This window comes from Pseudonaja textilis, chromosome 2 (assembly GCF_049901715.1).
Source record: "Pseudonaja textilis isolate UNSWEBS1 chromosome 2, rPseTex1.2, whole genome shotgun sequence".
In the NCBI taxonomy this organism is placed as follows: Eukaryota; Metazoa; Chordata; class Lepidosauria; order Squamata; family Elapidae; genus Pseudonaja; species Pseudonaja textilis.
This window is the reverse complement of record NC_141991.1, coordinates 78,477,476-78,496,186: the sequence shown is the minus strand read 5'-3', so window position 1 is coordinate 78,496,186 and position 18,711 is coordinate 78,477,476. Positions and strand designations below refer to the sequence as shown.

The window sequence follows — 18,711 nt, the reverse complement described above, 5'->3', positions numbered from 1 at the left end:
GACGAAGTCGGGGGTGTGGGGGGAGAGACAGAGAGCGCGACATTTTGCTCCGTTCTTTTCTCCCCCGCTGGGCACCTCTCCGAACGAAAATAATAATTATAAAAAAAGAAACAAGTGCTTTAAAGCCAGTTTAATCTCGGCCCAAGGTGATTCCCGGAGAACCATTTCCCTCAACAAACCGCCGTTCGCCTCGCCGCCGAGTAACTTTGGGATCCGCAAAGAGAGCAATCTCGTTCCCATCTGCATTTGCCCCGGTTACTTTGCCCCCCTGCCCGCTCCTCGTGCACGTCTACTCGGAGGCGATAGCCCCCCTCGCCCCCCCTTACACGCGAGGGCTTATTTTTAATAAAAAAAATACGGTCCGAGGGTCTTTCTCCCTCTTTCTTCCCCCCACCCCCACTTCTTCTCACTCCTGCGCTCGCCCTCTCCGCTCTGCACCTCATCTGTTAGTTGTAAAAAACGTCTATTTGACGCAGGAAGAAATGGCAAATTTGAAGTACGTCATTAATATGGCGCCAAAAGATTTTGCTAAGTATAAGGTTATTTTTCGTAAGGTTGCAGCAGCAGGCTTTGCCGTTACGCCTTTGCATCGCTTCGAGGAGGCGAAAGCGCTCGCGGCGGCGGCGGGGGGAAAAGGAGACCGGGGGGGGGGGGCGTGTGCGCGTATGAAAAGCGGAGGAAGCGAAGAAAGTGTTCCAGCTCTGTGATCTGTGCGTGCACCGCCGCCACTGTTGTGAGCGCGCCAGGCTGAAGATCGTTGCGAAAGTGACCTGAGCAGGCTCGGGAGGGAGAAGCGCGAGGGAAAAAAGCGAGTCCGCCTGTGCGAGCCGAGCCTTTTCCAGCTGCCCAGGGCACCCGAAAGACAAGAGATGGGGACTCGGCGCATCGGAGGGGGGTGAAAACGAGGGGAGGGGAGGGGGTGGGCGAGGAGTGTGCCGGGGTGGGAGGCAACACATGCCGAGCACAATCAGGGATGGGACCCACGTCTGCAGCTGCACCTGGACCTGCTGCTCGTCAGGAGGGAGAAACAACAAGCAAGAAAAGAAGAAATTGAGAGAAGGGGGGCCGAGTGGCGAACTCGCCAGCATCAGTCTTAATTTATACACTCCTTCGGAGAAGTCCGTTCTTCGCCAGCCGAGGGATTAAATAATAATAATAAAAGCCTAGGCGCAGACGTTCGGGCAATTGCACAAAGATCCGGAAAGAAGTCTAGAAATTTTTTTAAAAAAGAAACAGAAACGCGCACACAGGGCTTGCTGGATTTTGCACAGAGCGGCCATCTCAGCTGGAAGCAATTCTTCGGATTTTTTTTTTTTTTAAATGCATCTATGGAGTTACTTTGTATCTACTCCTGAAAGGGGAGGGTATCATCTTCGGATCCTGCGAGGGGGGGTCGTTCTCGCCCTCCGCAATGGTACCGGGTTGATCTTTGCAAAGGGAGATTCCGTAAGCGTTGCCATTTCTGGAGCATCTCTCGCTTACCCCTCTCTGGTAGCCCGACGAACATTCTCAACTCTTGGGAGGACGCTCTCTCCCAGCAAAGGTAAAATGGGTGGAGGATTGCTCCATTTCCCCCCCCCTCCGGGTTTTTGCAGCTCTTCTCTCTTCTCTCCCTTCCCTCCTTGCATTTGTTTTACTGCTCCCTGACTACTGCCTGCAAAGGAAGGGGGGGGGGGATGTGCAGCGTTTTTTAGAGATTGATTGCGCATGTTGGTCAGTCATGTTTTAAAAGGGAGGCGGCAGGAATGTAAACAACAACTTTTTAAAGGAACGGAAGCCTCGGGAAACGGTTCCTCGGATTAATGACTGCGGCAGAGGTAACCCCAGAAGGTCTTAAGGGGGTGTGTGGGGTGGGGAGGGGACTCGCCACAGTTGAAGAGTAACCGGGGGGAGGGCGGGGTAAGAGAGGACACCGGGAGGAAAAATAGTCTTCCAGAATATGAACCCAGGACGGCGGGGGGGTTGGAGGGTAAAAAAAAAACAATGTGCGTTGCATGTGGGGAATTACGTGGGTGTGGGTGTCAAGTCGTGCAAAAGGGGATCGCGCGGCAATTAGGAGACGGGAGTTTCATTTTTGTTGAGACGCAGCACGTTTTGGAGCATTTGCCTGTCTTGGAGCTGGTGCACCCACATGATCGGCTCCTCTCACGTGCTGAGGTTGTGGGGTTCCTGCCAAGCTCCTGCAACAGACATAAACAATGCGCCCAGGAGGCAGGCAGAAGAAGCAGCGCAGTCTTTGGCTGGGGTGGGAGAGCCCCACGGGGCTTTGAATGGCACCAGCTTCTCTGGGGCGCTGATGGCTTTTGCAGCCGCGCCGAAGGATGGATGGCTGCGTGATGGTGATGGAGGGGGGCGGAAAGGGAGGGAGCGAGGACGAGAGTCACGCCGCTGGGGATCCAGAGAGATTCGGAATGGAAATGTACAGGCAGCGGCTGCGATTGAGCTGCGCGGTGGAGCTGAGGACTGTAGGGGGCGTGGCTGTTTACCTTCTCAAACTCTCCCTGCTCCCAACGGGCTGCTCGGGGGCGTCTCATCTTTTGCATCTTCTGCTACCGAATCGCGCCCGCCCGCCGCGGATACGCGGGCTGCTCTTTCCTCCCTTCTCGGAGGCGGTTTCTTCCACCCGGTTTGCCTGCCGCCTTCCCTGCATTCCCTCACAGGCTTGCACTTTGCCTGCGGTAGGCATTCCTTCCGAAAGCGTCGCGTCTTTGCTGCTCTGCTGTTTTCTCATGCCGCCATCCCTCTTTCCTCCCTTTCCCTCCCTGCCGGTTTTGGGGGGATAGGGGGTGGACAGCCTTTTTCTATAGGCTCCCTGGTACCAGAAAGAAGAGGTGGTCCATTTTTTTTATAAAGCTTCAACTTGCCTCCCAAATCATGAGTCCTGCCTCGGGCGCCCCCTCCCCCCGCCCCCATTCATATTTCTGATGCGGGATAACTGAAGGATGATGAGAGTGAAGTAATATATATGTGTTGGAACCTTTTCCTGTGTTCTGTTCTATTTTGGGATGAAGCTTGTTCTCCCTCCTCACTCACACCTCCTTTTTTGCCATAGGGGACACCTAGATCTCCCTCACAAACTATGGGCAGATTGTTCAGGAGAACTGGTGTTGCTGGGTGGGACCTTCAGTCTTCTGAACAAGGAATTCCAGAAAGGAAAGACAGTAAAGAGTTAGAATCTGACTTGGAAGCTAGAAGTGGCTCCCAATTGTCCCATGCTTTCATCGGCATGTCCCCCAATACACCATTTCCCTTTTATAATTCCCAATCAGATTAGTCCAAGTTGAACTGCTTTTTAAGAGTATTGTCCCTTCTTAGCAAAACCCACATGCTCATCCAGTTTATCTCTTAGAAATCTTTCCAAGTATTTCCTTCTGTTCTGTCCCCCCTCCCCAACACTGTGTCAACTTCACCTGTACTTCTTGTCCTCTTTCTGAATTATTGAACCTTCCATCCAGAAACTTCTTTCTACCTAGTTCTTTTTTGTCACCATTCAGTGTTGTTTTTAAATCTCATGGAAATACTCATTCTGTCTTGGTGCTGTTTTCCCCAGTGGGACTCATTTCTAATCCCTGATGATAGTTTAAGCCCTTCTTGATGCTCCAATAATACCTTGTATTCTAGCACAATGGACTTTAGAACAGCATACTGGCACTCACTGGGCAGCCCTGCATATTCTTAATGCCCCCCCCCTCCTTCATTACTCATACATTTTCCCCTTCTTTTCAAGTAACTGTATACTTGAATAGGAGTATAACATGTTGCTTAGTGGATTGGTTCTAAGGTAATTTCTTACCTGTGTCCATTTGTCCCTCAGCTAGCTTTCTTTGGCTATCTATTCCCTGTTGTATACTGGTCCCTCATTTCTCGGAATAAGATTGTATTATCTCAATGCTTTTCTCAAGTATTGCTTTAATTTCAGGATTTTACTTTCCATCCTTACTTCAGAGTTTAATAAAAAAAACTTTTTTACTGGAAAAAATCTCAACAATATCCAGAAACTTTCTTTATATTATTTGATGGTGTTATTATCATGGTTGGCCACAGGGTTAGCCAGAGGTTTTGTTGCATTTGGAATTATCCACCTGTCAAAAGTCCTTCTCAAGGATCTGAGATAGGCAGATGTTCCTATTAGATGGTGTTAAAGGTATTGTTGCAGGATGTAAGCTGTTCCAAGTAAAACTGTCTTGCAATTGTCTTGCAGTTGACTCTTTGTGATTTTTGGCAATGCTGAAAGGTGTTCAAGTAGCGCTCCAAATGATGTGAGATAGTAGCATGGCACCTATTATTATTAGTACTAGCTTTGCTTTCTTTTGCCACAGTTCTATGATGATGATGATTCTGTCTGAGTATGAATTCATCTACATTTTACTCTTGAAAATTTATAAATATTGTACACAGCAAATGTCCATCTGGTATTAATTTATCAAGATATTAAATGAAATAGGCAATACTTAATTTAATAATTTCAAACCAGCACAACTATATATTGAAATTAGTTTATGAAAATTGAAGTTTGAGTGTGGAGATTGAATATGTCCTTAATAATATTTTTAAAAAGTCAAACTTTGAATGTACTCATTCAAATCAAATCATGATCATTTATTAATAATGATCTTAATCTTTGGCTAGCAAAAAAAAAAGATTATTCCCTCAGGAGTCATTAAACTTAATGCCTTCACCAAATTCACAAAAAAAATAAGACTAGACTGTTAAGGCTTTTGGTTGTTAATTGTACAAACAGTACTATTTTGCTCAGTCTATCATTGGTGCTAAGAATTCTTGACTTTTAAACACTTGCTCAGGTGAAAGCATAATGGATACTAAATTGGAAAGTGTGTAAAGATGTTAGTTTTGCTCTTCGGTAAGAAAGTTCAACTTGAATGTTGATAATCAAATCATTTAAAACCAAGAAGAAAACCTTCCTTCTGAGAACCTAGTTTATTCATTCATTTTGTTTCATAAGATTATCATTAGAATGTATCTTAAGGTAGTTACTAATCATTTTATATTTGGTATAGAGAACACAAAGAAATTTTACCATTTATACAATAATGAGAAAAGTTGCACCTGTTGAAACTGTCTCATCTATATGCCTATGAAAAATGTAGAAAACATGCCTTCTTTTGACTTTGGTCAAATCCATGATCTTAATTCATGATACCTCTTGAAGTTCTTGTTAGTCAATGTGGCATGTCTCCTGGAACTAAAAGTTGGTTTTAGTTTTTGTTTAATTTTTTGGGTATTAAGTTAAAATGAATGAAATAGGAACAGGGTACAAGTATTCCTTTGATAGCAACCCACATTTTTCATTAAAATTTCAACAATTAACATAGAATAATGTAAAAAGAAAGAAAGAAAAAGAAATTAGAATGTTTTGGTAATGAGGGGTTGATATCTTAGTATGCTGTATATCAATTTTCTTTCAGATACCTTTTTATTTTAAAAATGTGCTTTATCATCATCTCACGAGCTCTAGATATATTTTTTTTTAAATGATGGGTAGGTGCAACTTAGTACTTAGTTTGAGACTGAGCTTATGTGCCAAGAAAAATAAATTAAAGGTGGTAAGAGCATCCTGAAAGGCTAAGAGGATTTGACCTATTTGATACTGCACATCATGTCTATTATAGCCATTTGACTATGATATATGTTTATCTGTCCAACAATGTTCCCCTATTCCAGAGTCAAGATGGATACCAACATAAATAGTCAGATACCTGTAGAACAACTGCATAAATATTGAAGAGAATAGGAAGTTACTAGTAACAATACTGTGCTTCAGCTAAGCTTTAAGAATAGGTAGCCTCTTCAGCTAAAAGTTGTGCATAGAAGCAAAAAATATTATTTTCTCATTGCTAATAGCGCAGCTCACCATCTTTGAAAATCTTTACTAAGTAATTGGAAATTTGCACTCTTGGTAATAAATGTAGTACTTGATCCTCCTTTGCCACCAGTCACTTTCCAAAGTGGCATGGTTACTTTCTGTATAGTGACCTAAACTTGTCATAGTTATATTTATTCATTGCTATTCTAATTTAAACACTGTCAGTAATGCTTCTATCTCTCCCAGTATCTTAATAATCATTTATGTTTTACTTACTAATAAGTTTCTGATTTGTCAGAGAATTAAGAAAAATAAAGGTTAAAAATGCAAAAAGGAATTAGAATCATAAATATAGGTATCTGCTAGATACAGAAAATATCTTTGCTATTGAAGTCACCAAAACAACTTGTTTTATATTTCAGAAAGATTAAAACAGAATTCCCCAGTTTGGTGCCCTCTAGATGTAATGAGAAAATTCCCTCTAAAGGTATACTGATTTGAAATTCTGGAAGTTAGAATCCTAACACATCTGAAAGATGGCAGGTTGGGGAAACTTAGATTAGAAGTTATTCATAGAACCAAAACATCAAGCATTGCTATAAGCTCTATAAAAATCATACTAATCAATATGCATTAATTCCTCAATAAAAACAAAGCATGCTATAGCTAGATCTTATAATGTCAGAATCCATTAAAGTTGAACTGAGCAATATCCAGATCTTATTGCAACCTTAATTCCCACAACCTATATTTAACACACTGAAAATTTGGGATATAGTGGTTGTATCCTCTTTGATTGATTATGTACTATCAAGTTGTGATTGAGCCTTAGTGACCACATAGATAGATTTTCTCCATGACAATTCATCCCTATATAACAAGTCTTTCAGGTCTTCCAACAGTGCACTCATCACCATTGTAATTTAGTCTATCCAAGTTTACTGTTGGTCATCATCTTCTTTCCTTTTACTTTTTCCAACATTGGAGCTTCTCCTGATATCTAGCTCTTCACATAATGTGTGAAATAAGAATAATTTGAGTCTGGTCTGGTTGTAACCTCTGGAAAATGCTTTATTGTACATTCTTATGTAAATTCTTTGTATTTTTTCCTAAGATGGTTGGGTAAATGAAAGCAAATCTCTCTAGCAGCTATTCTTTAGTTAGAAAAACTCTTGATTTTGGATGGAAGGTGCATGGCTTCTGGGATTAACATGGGAAGCTCTAAAAAGAGATTATAGATTGCTGAATGATGTCGAACAATATATCTCAGAATGACATTTTCAGCCTATGATTATTTATGTAAAGATTGATATGCTTCCTTGCAGGCATTGAAGTCTCGGGGTAGCTTTGGAAATCATAAAACAAATTCAACAATGATAAAAACATAAATATAATTGCACAATACAATATAGCAGAAGACTATAAAATGAAACTACAAAAACTGTGGAGTATAGTAAAAACCACCAGATTAAAACCAACTAGCTGATAGACTAGAAAAATAAGCAATTAGAAAGTCTTAGTGTGATATTGAAATCAGGTTGGCCAATTCTCACACTGAACCCATCTGAGAAGATCAGTCCAAATGCAAGACGCCACAATAGAGAAGACCTCCAGTTACTGCCTGTCTACATTCATCAGAGAGCAGTTGAAAAAGGTTTTGAGATGGCAAATGTAACATGCTCATGTGAGCCAGCCATCATGTCATTTGTGCCCGAAAAGGTCAACCCTGTCATTTGTTTTGTTCAGAAACTATCCTGAAGTTTAAGGAATGATCTTTAAGGTCTGACCCAATTTGCAGTCTTCCACCTGTATTTCAACTAACAATTAGGAAACATTTCCACAGCAGCTCCACATCCAGTGCAATACAGCAGTACAGAAATAATTGTGGTCAAGTTATTTTGCAGCTGTGGTCATTTGGAACTTCTAAACTACAAAGTTACTTCTTCAAAACAATGTAAATTGTAATTAATTTTTGAGGTCCGTGTTACCAATTAAATGTGTGGTCTTCCAGAAGCTACTCCCAGATGCCCTAGACCCATTATGGTGAACTTACGGCATGCGTGCTGGGAGTGGCACGCAGAGCCATCTCGGCCGGCATGCAAGTCGTCACCCCAGATCAGGTCCACTGGGCATGCACATGTGCCTCCCACCAGCCAGTTGATTGTCATGTATCTGCCGTGCTTGGGAGATGTGCGTTCATGTGCAAAGGTGCGCAGTGCAGGGAGTTGTGCATGCATGTGCAGAGGTGCATGGTGCTCGGGGGTCACACCCATGCACAGGGAGACGGGGGGGTCGCAAGCGCATTGCATTATGGGTGCAGGCGCGCACACTCACACCTTCAGCATGCAATGAAAAGGTTAGCCATCACTGCCCTAGACTGTGTTGTTTCTCTGTGTCATATAATATATGTGGGTGTAAGCATAATTTTGTATTTGTTTTGTTATGTTTTTGTAGCGTATATTTGAGGTGGTGAACCTTTGATCTATGCCAATTCATTCAAAGTACCAAAGTTATTCCAAATTCTAAGTTCACTGTTCTGACCACGCAGGTTGAAGTTCCTTGGAATTATACTAGCTCATCAACATGTAGAGACTATGTAATATCTACTCTTATTTGTATATATGTATGTATGTATAGATCATTCATTCATTCATTCATTCAAATTTTGGAAATCTGGCCATGATTCAGCTTCAGCTTTTAGACCTTTTATACTGTACAATCTATTACTATTACAAATATTGCCTCCGTCATTCCTTTTGCTAAATGGAGGAAAGAAGAAATACAGAACTGTCATCAAAGATTAAAAGTAAATAATACAGGAAACAAGATGGACTGTATAATATAAAAAGTCACATGAATGTGACTGAAATTACTATAATTCAGTGTCTTCCACTCAGTCAAGAAGAATGATACAGTCGGGTGGGATACAAAAATGCCAGCAACCGGTTTGCTGCCCAGTTGCTGGGTGGGTGTGGCCTACTGGAACTTCTGGGAGGGCTGTTTTTTGTCTTCCCTATGGTCCAGAGGCTTCCCTTGGGCCTCTGGGAGGGCGAAAACGGCCTCGCCCAGGGTCCAGAGGCCCCCCAGAAGCCAGAAACAGGCCTGTTTCCAAAGTTCCATAGTCCTGTTTTTCGACCTCCCAGAGCCTCCGTGTGGACCCTGCACTTAATCTGCATCCAAAATGGGCTGCATGGAGACTCCTGGGAGGGGCAGGCTGGGCTAGGCTGGGCCAGCAGTTAGGGTTAGGATAAACTTAACATCTGGTTTGCCCGAACCGGTCTGAACAGGATGAATCCCACCCCTGGATATGGTTGATGATGATACAATAAACACTTCTGTGACACTGAGCTGAATTCATTGGTTTACTGTCTCCTCGTCCTTTTCTTTCTCATGTTTTATTGACAAAATCAGGTTTAAGTGCAAATTGAAACCTAGAGTTCTTAGAGATATTGGAAGCAATGTGTAAAAAGTGAAAAATGATGATAACTTAGTTAAAAGTGGTATTGGAATACATAAAATGTTCATGGCAAGATGATCTGGCTCTGAGGTATAATATTTTTCTGTTAGGATGGGGTTCTTTACCACAGTGGTCCTTAACCTTTCCGGCTTGGCAGACCAGAGGGGAGGAAATGGGATGATTCTGTGTGTGTGGCAGGCGCACAACTCCATTTTTGTAAGCGGCAAATGGAGTTTTGTGCATGAGCGCAAGCACCCACCCCTTGCGTGAAAGAAGCTTCAAGCACAAGTGCGTGCCACTTGTGGAAGTGGAGCTGCCTGCGCACATCCGCTTGCCCGCTCTTCGCATAGCCCAGTTCCAAGTGGGCCGCAGACAGAGAGTTAGGGGACCTCTGCTCTAGCAGACCAGAGCTATGTATATCCAAAATTATAATATGGCACATGATATTAAAGAGTTTCAGTACTATTGGAACCTCCCCAACTATTCAAGTAATTTTAATTTGTTGCTGCTGTCTGATGTATTCATATGAATTTTATTGGTGGATATAAAACATGAGTGACATAATATTCAGATGTATATATTTATTAAGTAAGCCTTTTATAACAAATTAATTTGTCCAACACCAAAGATTTCTCTCACATATATTTGGAATTGTTCATCAGTTCATCAGCATACTGTACCATACAAATACTGTACTATATACAAACTTGCCTTTCATTTCGACGAAGTGTCCATACGCAGCTGATTGACATGGCATTATATAGTATATTCTTATTCTGAGTTGTTATCTTCAGTTGTATAATGTCTAAGTGTGATACTGAAGATAAAAATTTGTAAACATGAATTGAAAACAAATTGAAATCTTTGAACCTGGTTTTGTGGCCGAGTGGGCTTTTCCCTATCAGCAATCAGTAGAAACTTCCTTAAAACTAAAAACATCAATTTCCAGGATTCTAAATGAACTTTTACAGTGCTCATGTATGCATATGCACAAAGGTTAAATACATTGATCTATAAAATGAAAGTGAATTGGTTATATTTAGTTTTCAGAGATGCACCTCTTCTGTATGGTAAAATTTGTAAACTGCTTATATAGCCAATGTTCACTTTTAAAAATGAAGAGAAAGGGGTTTCCTTTGAGTTTTAAGGAAAATAAGGATAATAGCAAATTTGATACCTGTCTTTTTATATATAACTTATCATGGACACTATTCCCATAGAAATATAAATCATTAGATATTAATGTGAAGTTACTATGAAGTATTGTGATTGGTAGATGTTGATTCTGATAGGAATGAGCTTCTCTTCCTTGAGAAGTTAGGCCCAATAGACAAATGTTTTAAGTTCTTTTTTTTCAAAAGAAGTGATCTCTCCTGAGATCAGCAATAGGCAATAGCCTATAATAAAATGAGAAAAAAATAGAAGATTTGAAGGAACTCATAACTTAACAATTAGAAGATGTTTGTTCCTTAAGACTCTGCTTCCTTTTAAGTGTTCACTATGATGTCCACTTAAGCAGTGTACTTTGCAGAACAGGAACTAACTTTATTTCTGTCAAGTGCAAACTAATTTGGGCATACTTATTTAAAATACTTTATGTTTAAATCAGGCAGAAGCTATAGATAAGTTATAAAGGGATCTAAATGTAGAAATGGTTTATTCAGAAGATCCTTCCAACAAAATATGACAATCCCACTAGGTAGAAATTGCTACAGGTAATATCGTAGCTGTTTGGAAGGAATGAATGTTAATAATAGGCTATCATGTCTAACAGCAGCTTGTTAAATGGAAATGTTATCATTTTCATAATAATTTCCCTGATTCCTGCTCCCCTTAAATAGACTGGGAACACTAATTTCCTGCTCTGCCTGAAGGAGTTGGTTTGGGGCTAGTCTGCCTTAATGGTTGACATTTAAACCCAGCTAATTATTTTAAAATTATGTGCAGTATGAACCCAGAGCAGGTGTTAGTTATCTTCTGAAGGGATTTGCAAACTGCTCACAGAATCAACAGGTACATTATCTGTTTCTAAAATGTAGCTACTGGGACTCAGTGATTGTCCTTAATGCACCTTCCATCATTCCTGGTTTAAAAAAAGAGAAGGAGGTCCATCAAACAAAGTTTTCCTTCTAATGAGAGCCCCCAAGGAAGGTGGGGACAAATCCCCAATTAGAGGAGATTCTCCCATTCTTGACTTAAATAGTCCTTTCTCACCAGTTCCTGTGTAGAAAAGATTATTGTATGTTCTCCACATGAAACACTTCAATACTGTATTTCAGTTTTGCAGCAGACAATTTTTCCTCTTCTATTTAAGGGATGGAGGTGGTTAAGGTGCTTCTACTGAAAGCAAGACATTGCTGGCATTCTGGCTCCTTGCCCAGATTGTTCATCACTTCTAATTCTGAGCCAGAAGTATTTGTGGATCAAAACGTCAGCAAATTCAATACTGCCTTCCCTAGCTGGCAGATGCTATCCTAGGCCCAAGGCAAAAGGAGAAGCCATTTATGACCACCAGCTATTGTGAGAGGAGGTGCCAGGACTAAGCTTGGAACCTTCCACCAGGCTAATACCTTTTAATCTGCCTACTTGGCAAAATTAGATTCTGCTCCAGTAGAATTAAATAGCCCACATCTTGTGGCTTCAAGCTGAATGACAAGTGAAGCAGGAATTTGGGCCTGTATAAATGTCTCCTGTGATGGAACTCACTTTATACTTCTTTTTAGGCTGATTTTCCAAGCCTTATAAACTCCTTTGGGATTCCGTAACTGATCTTAAAAGCTGGCATATTAATGAGAATTTTTTGCATTAAAAACTTGTCTTTATCTGCCTACTAATCTGCATTTCAGCAACATTAGTGAAGTAGCTGAATTTGAAAATGGCTGTTCTACACTGAATTCTGACATTCTAAGCAATTTTCATAAGAGTTTTATTACATTGATTTGGTGTTCCTTCTCCTCAGTGTAGGCCACTCATCTATTCTGCTCAGAGCTTGTAGGGAAGAGGAAGGGGACCTGTGAAATCCACTGAGCAGTTACCTACTTCTTCTGTGTTAGTGAGTAAAACCTATACAAGAATAACTGGATGAAGAATGTCTGAAGCAGACGAATGTGGGAGGAGAAGGGAAGAGAGTTTTCTGAGACTTTCTCAGAAAACAGTTTTCCCTGTTCTAAGATATTGGAAATCCCACTTAGGGCAGTTGGTAAAACTAAGGATATCAAGAAGGAGATAACTTTCCTGCTACAATTAGCACCAGGTTTCTTAGTTTTGTGACAGAGTTTGCCCAGTTTTTCAACTAGCAGTTTATTCAGCAATCCAACAGGGGAAAAACAAGATTCTTTCTGTGATCAGGACAAGAAATAACCAAGGGAAGAGTATGTCTAAGCACATTTAGTTTTCGTGCTTGTTGATAACTCCCTTTATCAGGGATGAGGATTCAAACTGAAAATGTTTGGGGCTATGAGGTTCAGGATTATCCTGGGTCTTGTGGTTATGTCCAACCTGTTGGTTCTGTGCTGTCTAGAGACAAGTTAAAGGAATTGACCTCAATTCTGCCAGTTAATCTAATTTCTAGAGAGATGTTTTAGGAAGTACTGCTGAATGAGGACATTCAGAGAGAATACTTTGTAAAACGCCCAATGATTCTGGGGAAAAACAGTATTTCATTCTTCATTATTGCTGTTACTGTTCATCAACACTTTTGACAAAAATTGGATTAAAAAGCTGAAGAAAGAGCCAAAGACTGCCCCAATGATTCATCTCTGAAGGCAGGAAATTTTTGTTTACTGGCTCTATCTTCTCAGTGGAGAGGAGTTTTTTAATTGATCAACTTGTTCTATTGACCCTCTTCTTTCACTGCCTGAGAAGCTTTAATAATTATAATTTCCAAGTTACTTAACTGCTGCAATGTTTTTACAACTCCTGTTGAACATGAAGTTTGGTTTCTGGGTATGATAAGGGATTTTAAAAATAGTTTTACTGGGTTTCTCTCTCTTTTTGTTATTCTCCAGCAGAGGGCCTGCTGTTCAGCTTGGAAACTGCTGTAGGCTGAAATAAACAGGCATAAAATTGAAAATTCCCCCAAAGAAAAATGCAGTGAAATGCAACCAAGAGGTGAAAGTGACTGAAAACAAGATTAAACATATCAAGCATCATATTAATAAAGACCAACTGATGAAATAATATACACAATCAGATTCAAGCATCACATGAAACATTGAACCATGTGGACTTTGTAAGAAATACTTCATCCACATTCAGTAATTTTTACTTTACGTTGATATGTTTTCAATTTCCATTCAGGTTTCAGGAAATTTGAATATGCACAGTACACATTTTCATAATCCATACTACATAAACTGCAGCCTTCTGAAGTGTTGGAGTTTCCTTGGATTCTTGAAATAGAGGTCAATAAATAGTGTACAATGAAAAGGTTAGGTGTCTGTCTGAAATTAATAAAAATATAATACATAAGCTTTAGTAAATGCTGTTTTGTTAATATAGTGTTGAATTGGTCTCTGTGCGTGCGTATTGAAACAAGATATACGATTCTTAGCGGTGGAAAGACTTTTGTATGCCTTGTTCTTCCTGTTCTTTGAAGGATTAACTACTGTGTAAACAAGGTGCCTGGTTTACGTTACGGCCCTTCAGAGGACAGGAACAGCAAAGTTCTGTAATAATGCATTTCTATGACTGACTGTGGAAGGAATTTTATTCATTGTTTTATTGAATTTATCGACGTTTCCACCCCCCCCACCCCCCAAAACCAGAGTATGCTCCCTTGTCAGGCTATAGAGCTACAGGCAGTTATGATCCCATTATGATAAAGCCACTCCAGTTTTCTGTGTGGTTCTTCCGATGTTTTGGATTTAAATTTTAAACTACAGGTATAGCTAGTCAAGGACTTCCGCAGCATCTGAAATGTAATTTATACTGACAGTTTTGCAGGGTACTTTGGATATGCTTCCTTTGCTTTCTCTACACATCTGTTGACCCTCTCCTAATTACCACAGAAAGTACTATCTGGCTCTTGTTTTTAAATACTACAGTCCAAAGGTGACTGGTGTTCTGTTAGGGATAATTTGACAAATATCTCCACAATCTGTTAAAAAATAGATTTTCCACAACTTGGTTTATATAAATAAAGTGGAAGTTTGAATATTACATGGGATGGTGGCGCATTTCTAAACGTTTGAGAAACCTTAAATTTCAACACACCAAGACAAATGCAGTCTAATCTTTGGAACATGTTAATGATGAAAATTAAATGGAAAATGATATTTTCTCCTCCATGCTTCTGCAAGAGCCCAGAATGGGTTAGACTCCTGATGATGTCATTAAGCTGAGTTAGTTCTTGTATATAAAAGGCCAGCCCCTGGGAGTGTCCCCAACTTTGACTCAGCTTCTTTTAGTCAGTAAGCTGTGTCTCTGAAGGGCACTGTGATAATTCTACCATTCAAACTCTTCAAAAGCAAATACAGCTTTAAACACAGCTCCCGGGGATCCGGGCAGCTGTGTCTTCAGGAGAGCGAGGCTCCACTCTCCTGCCACACCGAGGACTCGACTTTGCTAGCATCACAGAAGGCAAGTAAGGGAAGCATCCATCAACCTCCTCCACAGCCTTTCCCTCTTTCTAACTGCCGAATTTGTCGCTCGGGGCTCTTAGCAGCTAAAGAGCAACCACCATTACCAGAGGCCACAGCATGTGCGGGCGGCCATTTGGGGGAGCCAATCTTCCATTACATGAGGTAAGCGGCCCAACTTCCGATCGGCCTCAAAACAAGGGCAAATTTCTTGGATTCCTCGGCAGCAAGGCCCCACTAATAGGCAGCACATTCTGAGGTAACTTCCAGCACCTCTTGTGCTTTGCTTATTCTTGCCATGGATCAGGACAAGGCCCAAGCTGAACTTCCTTATCCAGAGGACCTGGCCCTCCAACCAGCCAGGAGAAAAAGATGCAGACAGCGATCTCAATCAGTACAGAGAGAGGTGGCTGCAAAAATTAGGGCTAAGGCTCTGGCCCCCAAGAAAAGTCCCAGGCCAAACTTAAGGCTGAGAAACGAAGACACGCTGCCTCAGAGAGACAGTTTAATAAAACAATAGAGCAAATGAGAGGGCAACTGCAACAGGCTTCCTAATCAGGAGAATCCCAGGGTTACCAGGGAAACCCTTCTACGGGAAGGGAGGGAATTTCAGGATCCTTTGGAAACCCTCCATGTTGGTTCCCTGAGGGGCTGGAGGAACAACTCGATCCTTGAGACCTAAGCGTGTCGGCCTAATTTCAAACAGGCCACTTGGACGTATGCCCTCCCTCCACCCGCCTGGGTCCAGGGTAGCTCCCGGCCCAGACTGGTATCTACCTTTACTCCCACTGTGGCAGGCCTTCGATCCCTTGACCCTCCCATTAATAACAGTCCTAGGGAGATTCAGGATGTTGTCTCTTGCCATCAGGCAGGGGTTGGCTGAAGGATTCCAACAAATCCTTTGGCTCTTAGAAAGGGCTCACTGCCTTTTCCCTCCACAACCCCAGGGCCCCTTGCCCCCTCAGAGAGGATTTCATCCACCCCAGGAGCATTGGGTTCTCTCCAACCACTTAGAATGGGAGGATTATGGGGAGGACGACTGCGCGGACCTTTCTGTGCACAGTCACTCCTCTCATTCAGATCGGGAAGGGGGAGATCTGGGACCCTAACCTCTCAGAGGAGGAAGAATCTCATCCAGATCAACCACGCTCAGCAACAGTCTTCAAACCAGCCTTATTCAAACCACTCTTACATAAGGCTCTGGTTATAGCCAAGCTGTCACCTGAGGAAGTGGCCCCCAACCACAAGGGGAACCCTCTGGGCAAGGAGACTCCCTTTTCTCCAAGTCGTTGGTTTACATGGAGGTCTTAATCTCACCTCTGTTATTTCTCGACGTGGTCAGGGAACAGTGTGCTTCCCCCACTGCAGGTCCTTGCCCTTCATCTCATGATAGACAATTTTACAATGTGGGCCCATCACTAGCCAATGCTCTTGCAGTGCCCCTTATAGATGCTCTGGTCATGGCCTCATTTTCCTTTGGCACCCCCACCGAGCCAGAGGACATACTTAAGCCCGAGGACAAACGCTCTGAACAGACACTCAAACGCAAACACCAAGCAGCTGCGTGGGCTGTCCAGGCTTCGACCGCTGTATCGTTTTTCATGAGGACCTCGCTTCGCTGGCTGCACCAACTACAAGGCTGGATCCCGGCATCTGACTTCAGGTCTCTCTAGGACCTCAACAGCAGTGGAATTTATGGTGGACACCACCCTTAATTCTGCTAAGTTTTCAGTCAGAGCTATGGCCGCCTCAGTGGCAGCGAGAAGGCTCTTATGGCTTCGGAATTGGCAGGCAGAGTCACGATGGAAGTGGAAAGTGGCTTCGGCTCCCTGTACAGTGAAGGACTCTTTCGCGATGCACTAGAACCACATCTCATTGAGACCAGGGATAAATGGAAGATTATTTCCTCATCAGGAAAGAAAACTGATTATCGCCCAGCTCCATACCGTCCACCAACATTTTGGCCTGAAACTACCCCTCATTTTTCCCGGCCACAGAGGGCATATTCCTAGTGATCAATGTCCAGATGCACCTGGAAGACAACAACCTTCTGCGGGTAAATGGCCCTTTCGTGGGGAAAGTGATCATTCCTTCCGTCACTCTAAGTAATCCCTTGTTCTCTCCACCCATCGGAGGTCGGTTAGCTTACTTTGCCTCCAGATGGGAGGAGTTAATGACAGACGCCTGGGTACTCAACACTATGGTCAGGGCTGCAGTTGGAATTTCTCTCGCCACCCCCAGACAATTTTGTGTTCTGTCCTGTTTCACAGAACAATTCAAAAAGGGCCCTTATGGAATCAGCCATTCAACACCTAGTTGACATAAGGCCCATTCAACCTGTCCCTGAGCATCAAGGTTGACAGGGATTTTATTCCTGACTTTTCATGGTCCCTAAGACCTTAGGGGTTTGGCAAGCCATCCTTCACCTCAAATTTTTGAGTGAGTTTATCCCATATAGGCGCTTCAAAATGCAGACCCTGCATTCTAGTTTAGAGAGCGTTCGGGAGGGCGATCTCCATTGACCTTATGGAGGCCTACCTCCATATACCCATTTGGACTCACTATCACCGGTTTCTCTGTTTCTGTTACCAGCACCATCACTTCCAGTATCAAACCCTCCCCTTCGGCTCTCTTCAGCTCCAAGGGTCTTCACGAAGATCCTAGCAGCACTGGTGGCTTCTCTTCAGTCAGTTCCATTGAGCATCCAATGATACCTGGACAACATTTTGATACAGTCGTCTTCCACCCACTCTGCCCATCGAAACCTGCGAATTACACTTTGCCTCCTTCAGGATCATGGCTTTTCCATCAGTACCAGGAAGAGCCATCTTACTCCTGCAACCAGATTGCTTCACTTGGGGGCTGTCATTGACACAACCCTGTGCTAAGTCTTTCTGTCTCCAGACTGGGGAAAAGCCTCGCCAAGATCATCCATCAGGTTCGACATCAACACACTGCTCCCCTGGCACTTCTGTCCAAATTATTGGGGAAGATGATCTCATGCATCGGCATCATCCCATGGGCACGGCTTCACTTCCGATCTCTACAATGGTTCCTGCTCCCTTTTCAATGAGCAGGAACCAGCCACACATCAATTAGGGTCCAACTCACTCCACAGACCCTGCGTTCCTTCAAGTGGTGGCTCTCCCTGGCCCTCCGGAAGGGACTCCCATTCAAGGAGCTGGACAGGCTGTTACTTACCACAGATGCCAGTCTTCTGGGTTGGGGGCGGGGCATATGGAGGGTCAGATAGCTCAGGGTATTTGGTCCCAGACAGACAAAAACTGCCCCATAAACTGGCTAGAGCTCAGGGCCATATCTCTAACACAGAGGCATTTCAGGGCCATGGTAGCTGGATCCCATGTAGTAGTGTTGACGGACAACATGGTCGCAAAGGCGCACATCAACAGGCAAGGGGGGATGAGGTCCAGGGCCCTCATGAAGGAGGCCGAATGTTTGGGGCTGTGGGCGGAGAGACATTTGTTGTCGATAATGGCAGATCACATCTCGGGGGTCGACAACTCCCAAGCCCACTGGCTGAGCCAGAGCTCGGTCGACCACGCAGAATGCCGCCTCCACCCATCCCTTTTCAGAGACCTTTGCCTGAGGTTTGGTACCCTGGAAGTGGATCTCCACTCCCCCAAATGCCCAAGTAAACAGATTTTTCACCAGAGAAAGTTATTCTCACCATCCAGGCATCTTGCAAACTATCAACGAAGCGCATCTACAATGCCACCTGGAGGGTTTTTTGCCAATGGTGTTGTAAGGAGGGTCTTTCACCCACTTCAGCTCAACTGGCAGAGGTTCTACATTTCCTTAAAGAAGGCCTAGAGAAGGGACTAGCCTCTAAT

General features: G+C 42.9%; 1 protein-coding gene across 2 annotated transcripts in view; it reads left to right on the top strand.

The window, feature by feature from the left end:
- The first annotated feature begins 472 nt into the window (after positions 1-472).
- JADE2 (jade family PHD finger 2) overlaps positions 473-18,711 on the top strand; it is a 228,057-nt gene continuing 209,818 nt past the window's right edge. The window contains exon 1 of one of the 2 annotated variants that reach the window (XM_026696488.2): positions 473-1,543. Coding sequence is in view for 1 of the 2 variants with exons in the window: in XM_026696487.2 (XP_026552272.1) it covers positions 1,803-1,817 (15 nt within the window). In the remaining variant the exon portion in view is untranslated. Of the gene's footprint in view, positions 1,818-18,711 lie in introns of both variants that reach the window. The other variant, XM_026696487.2, reaches the window with a different exon arrangement.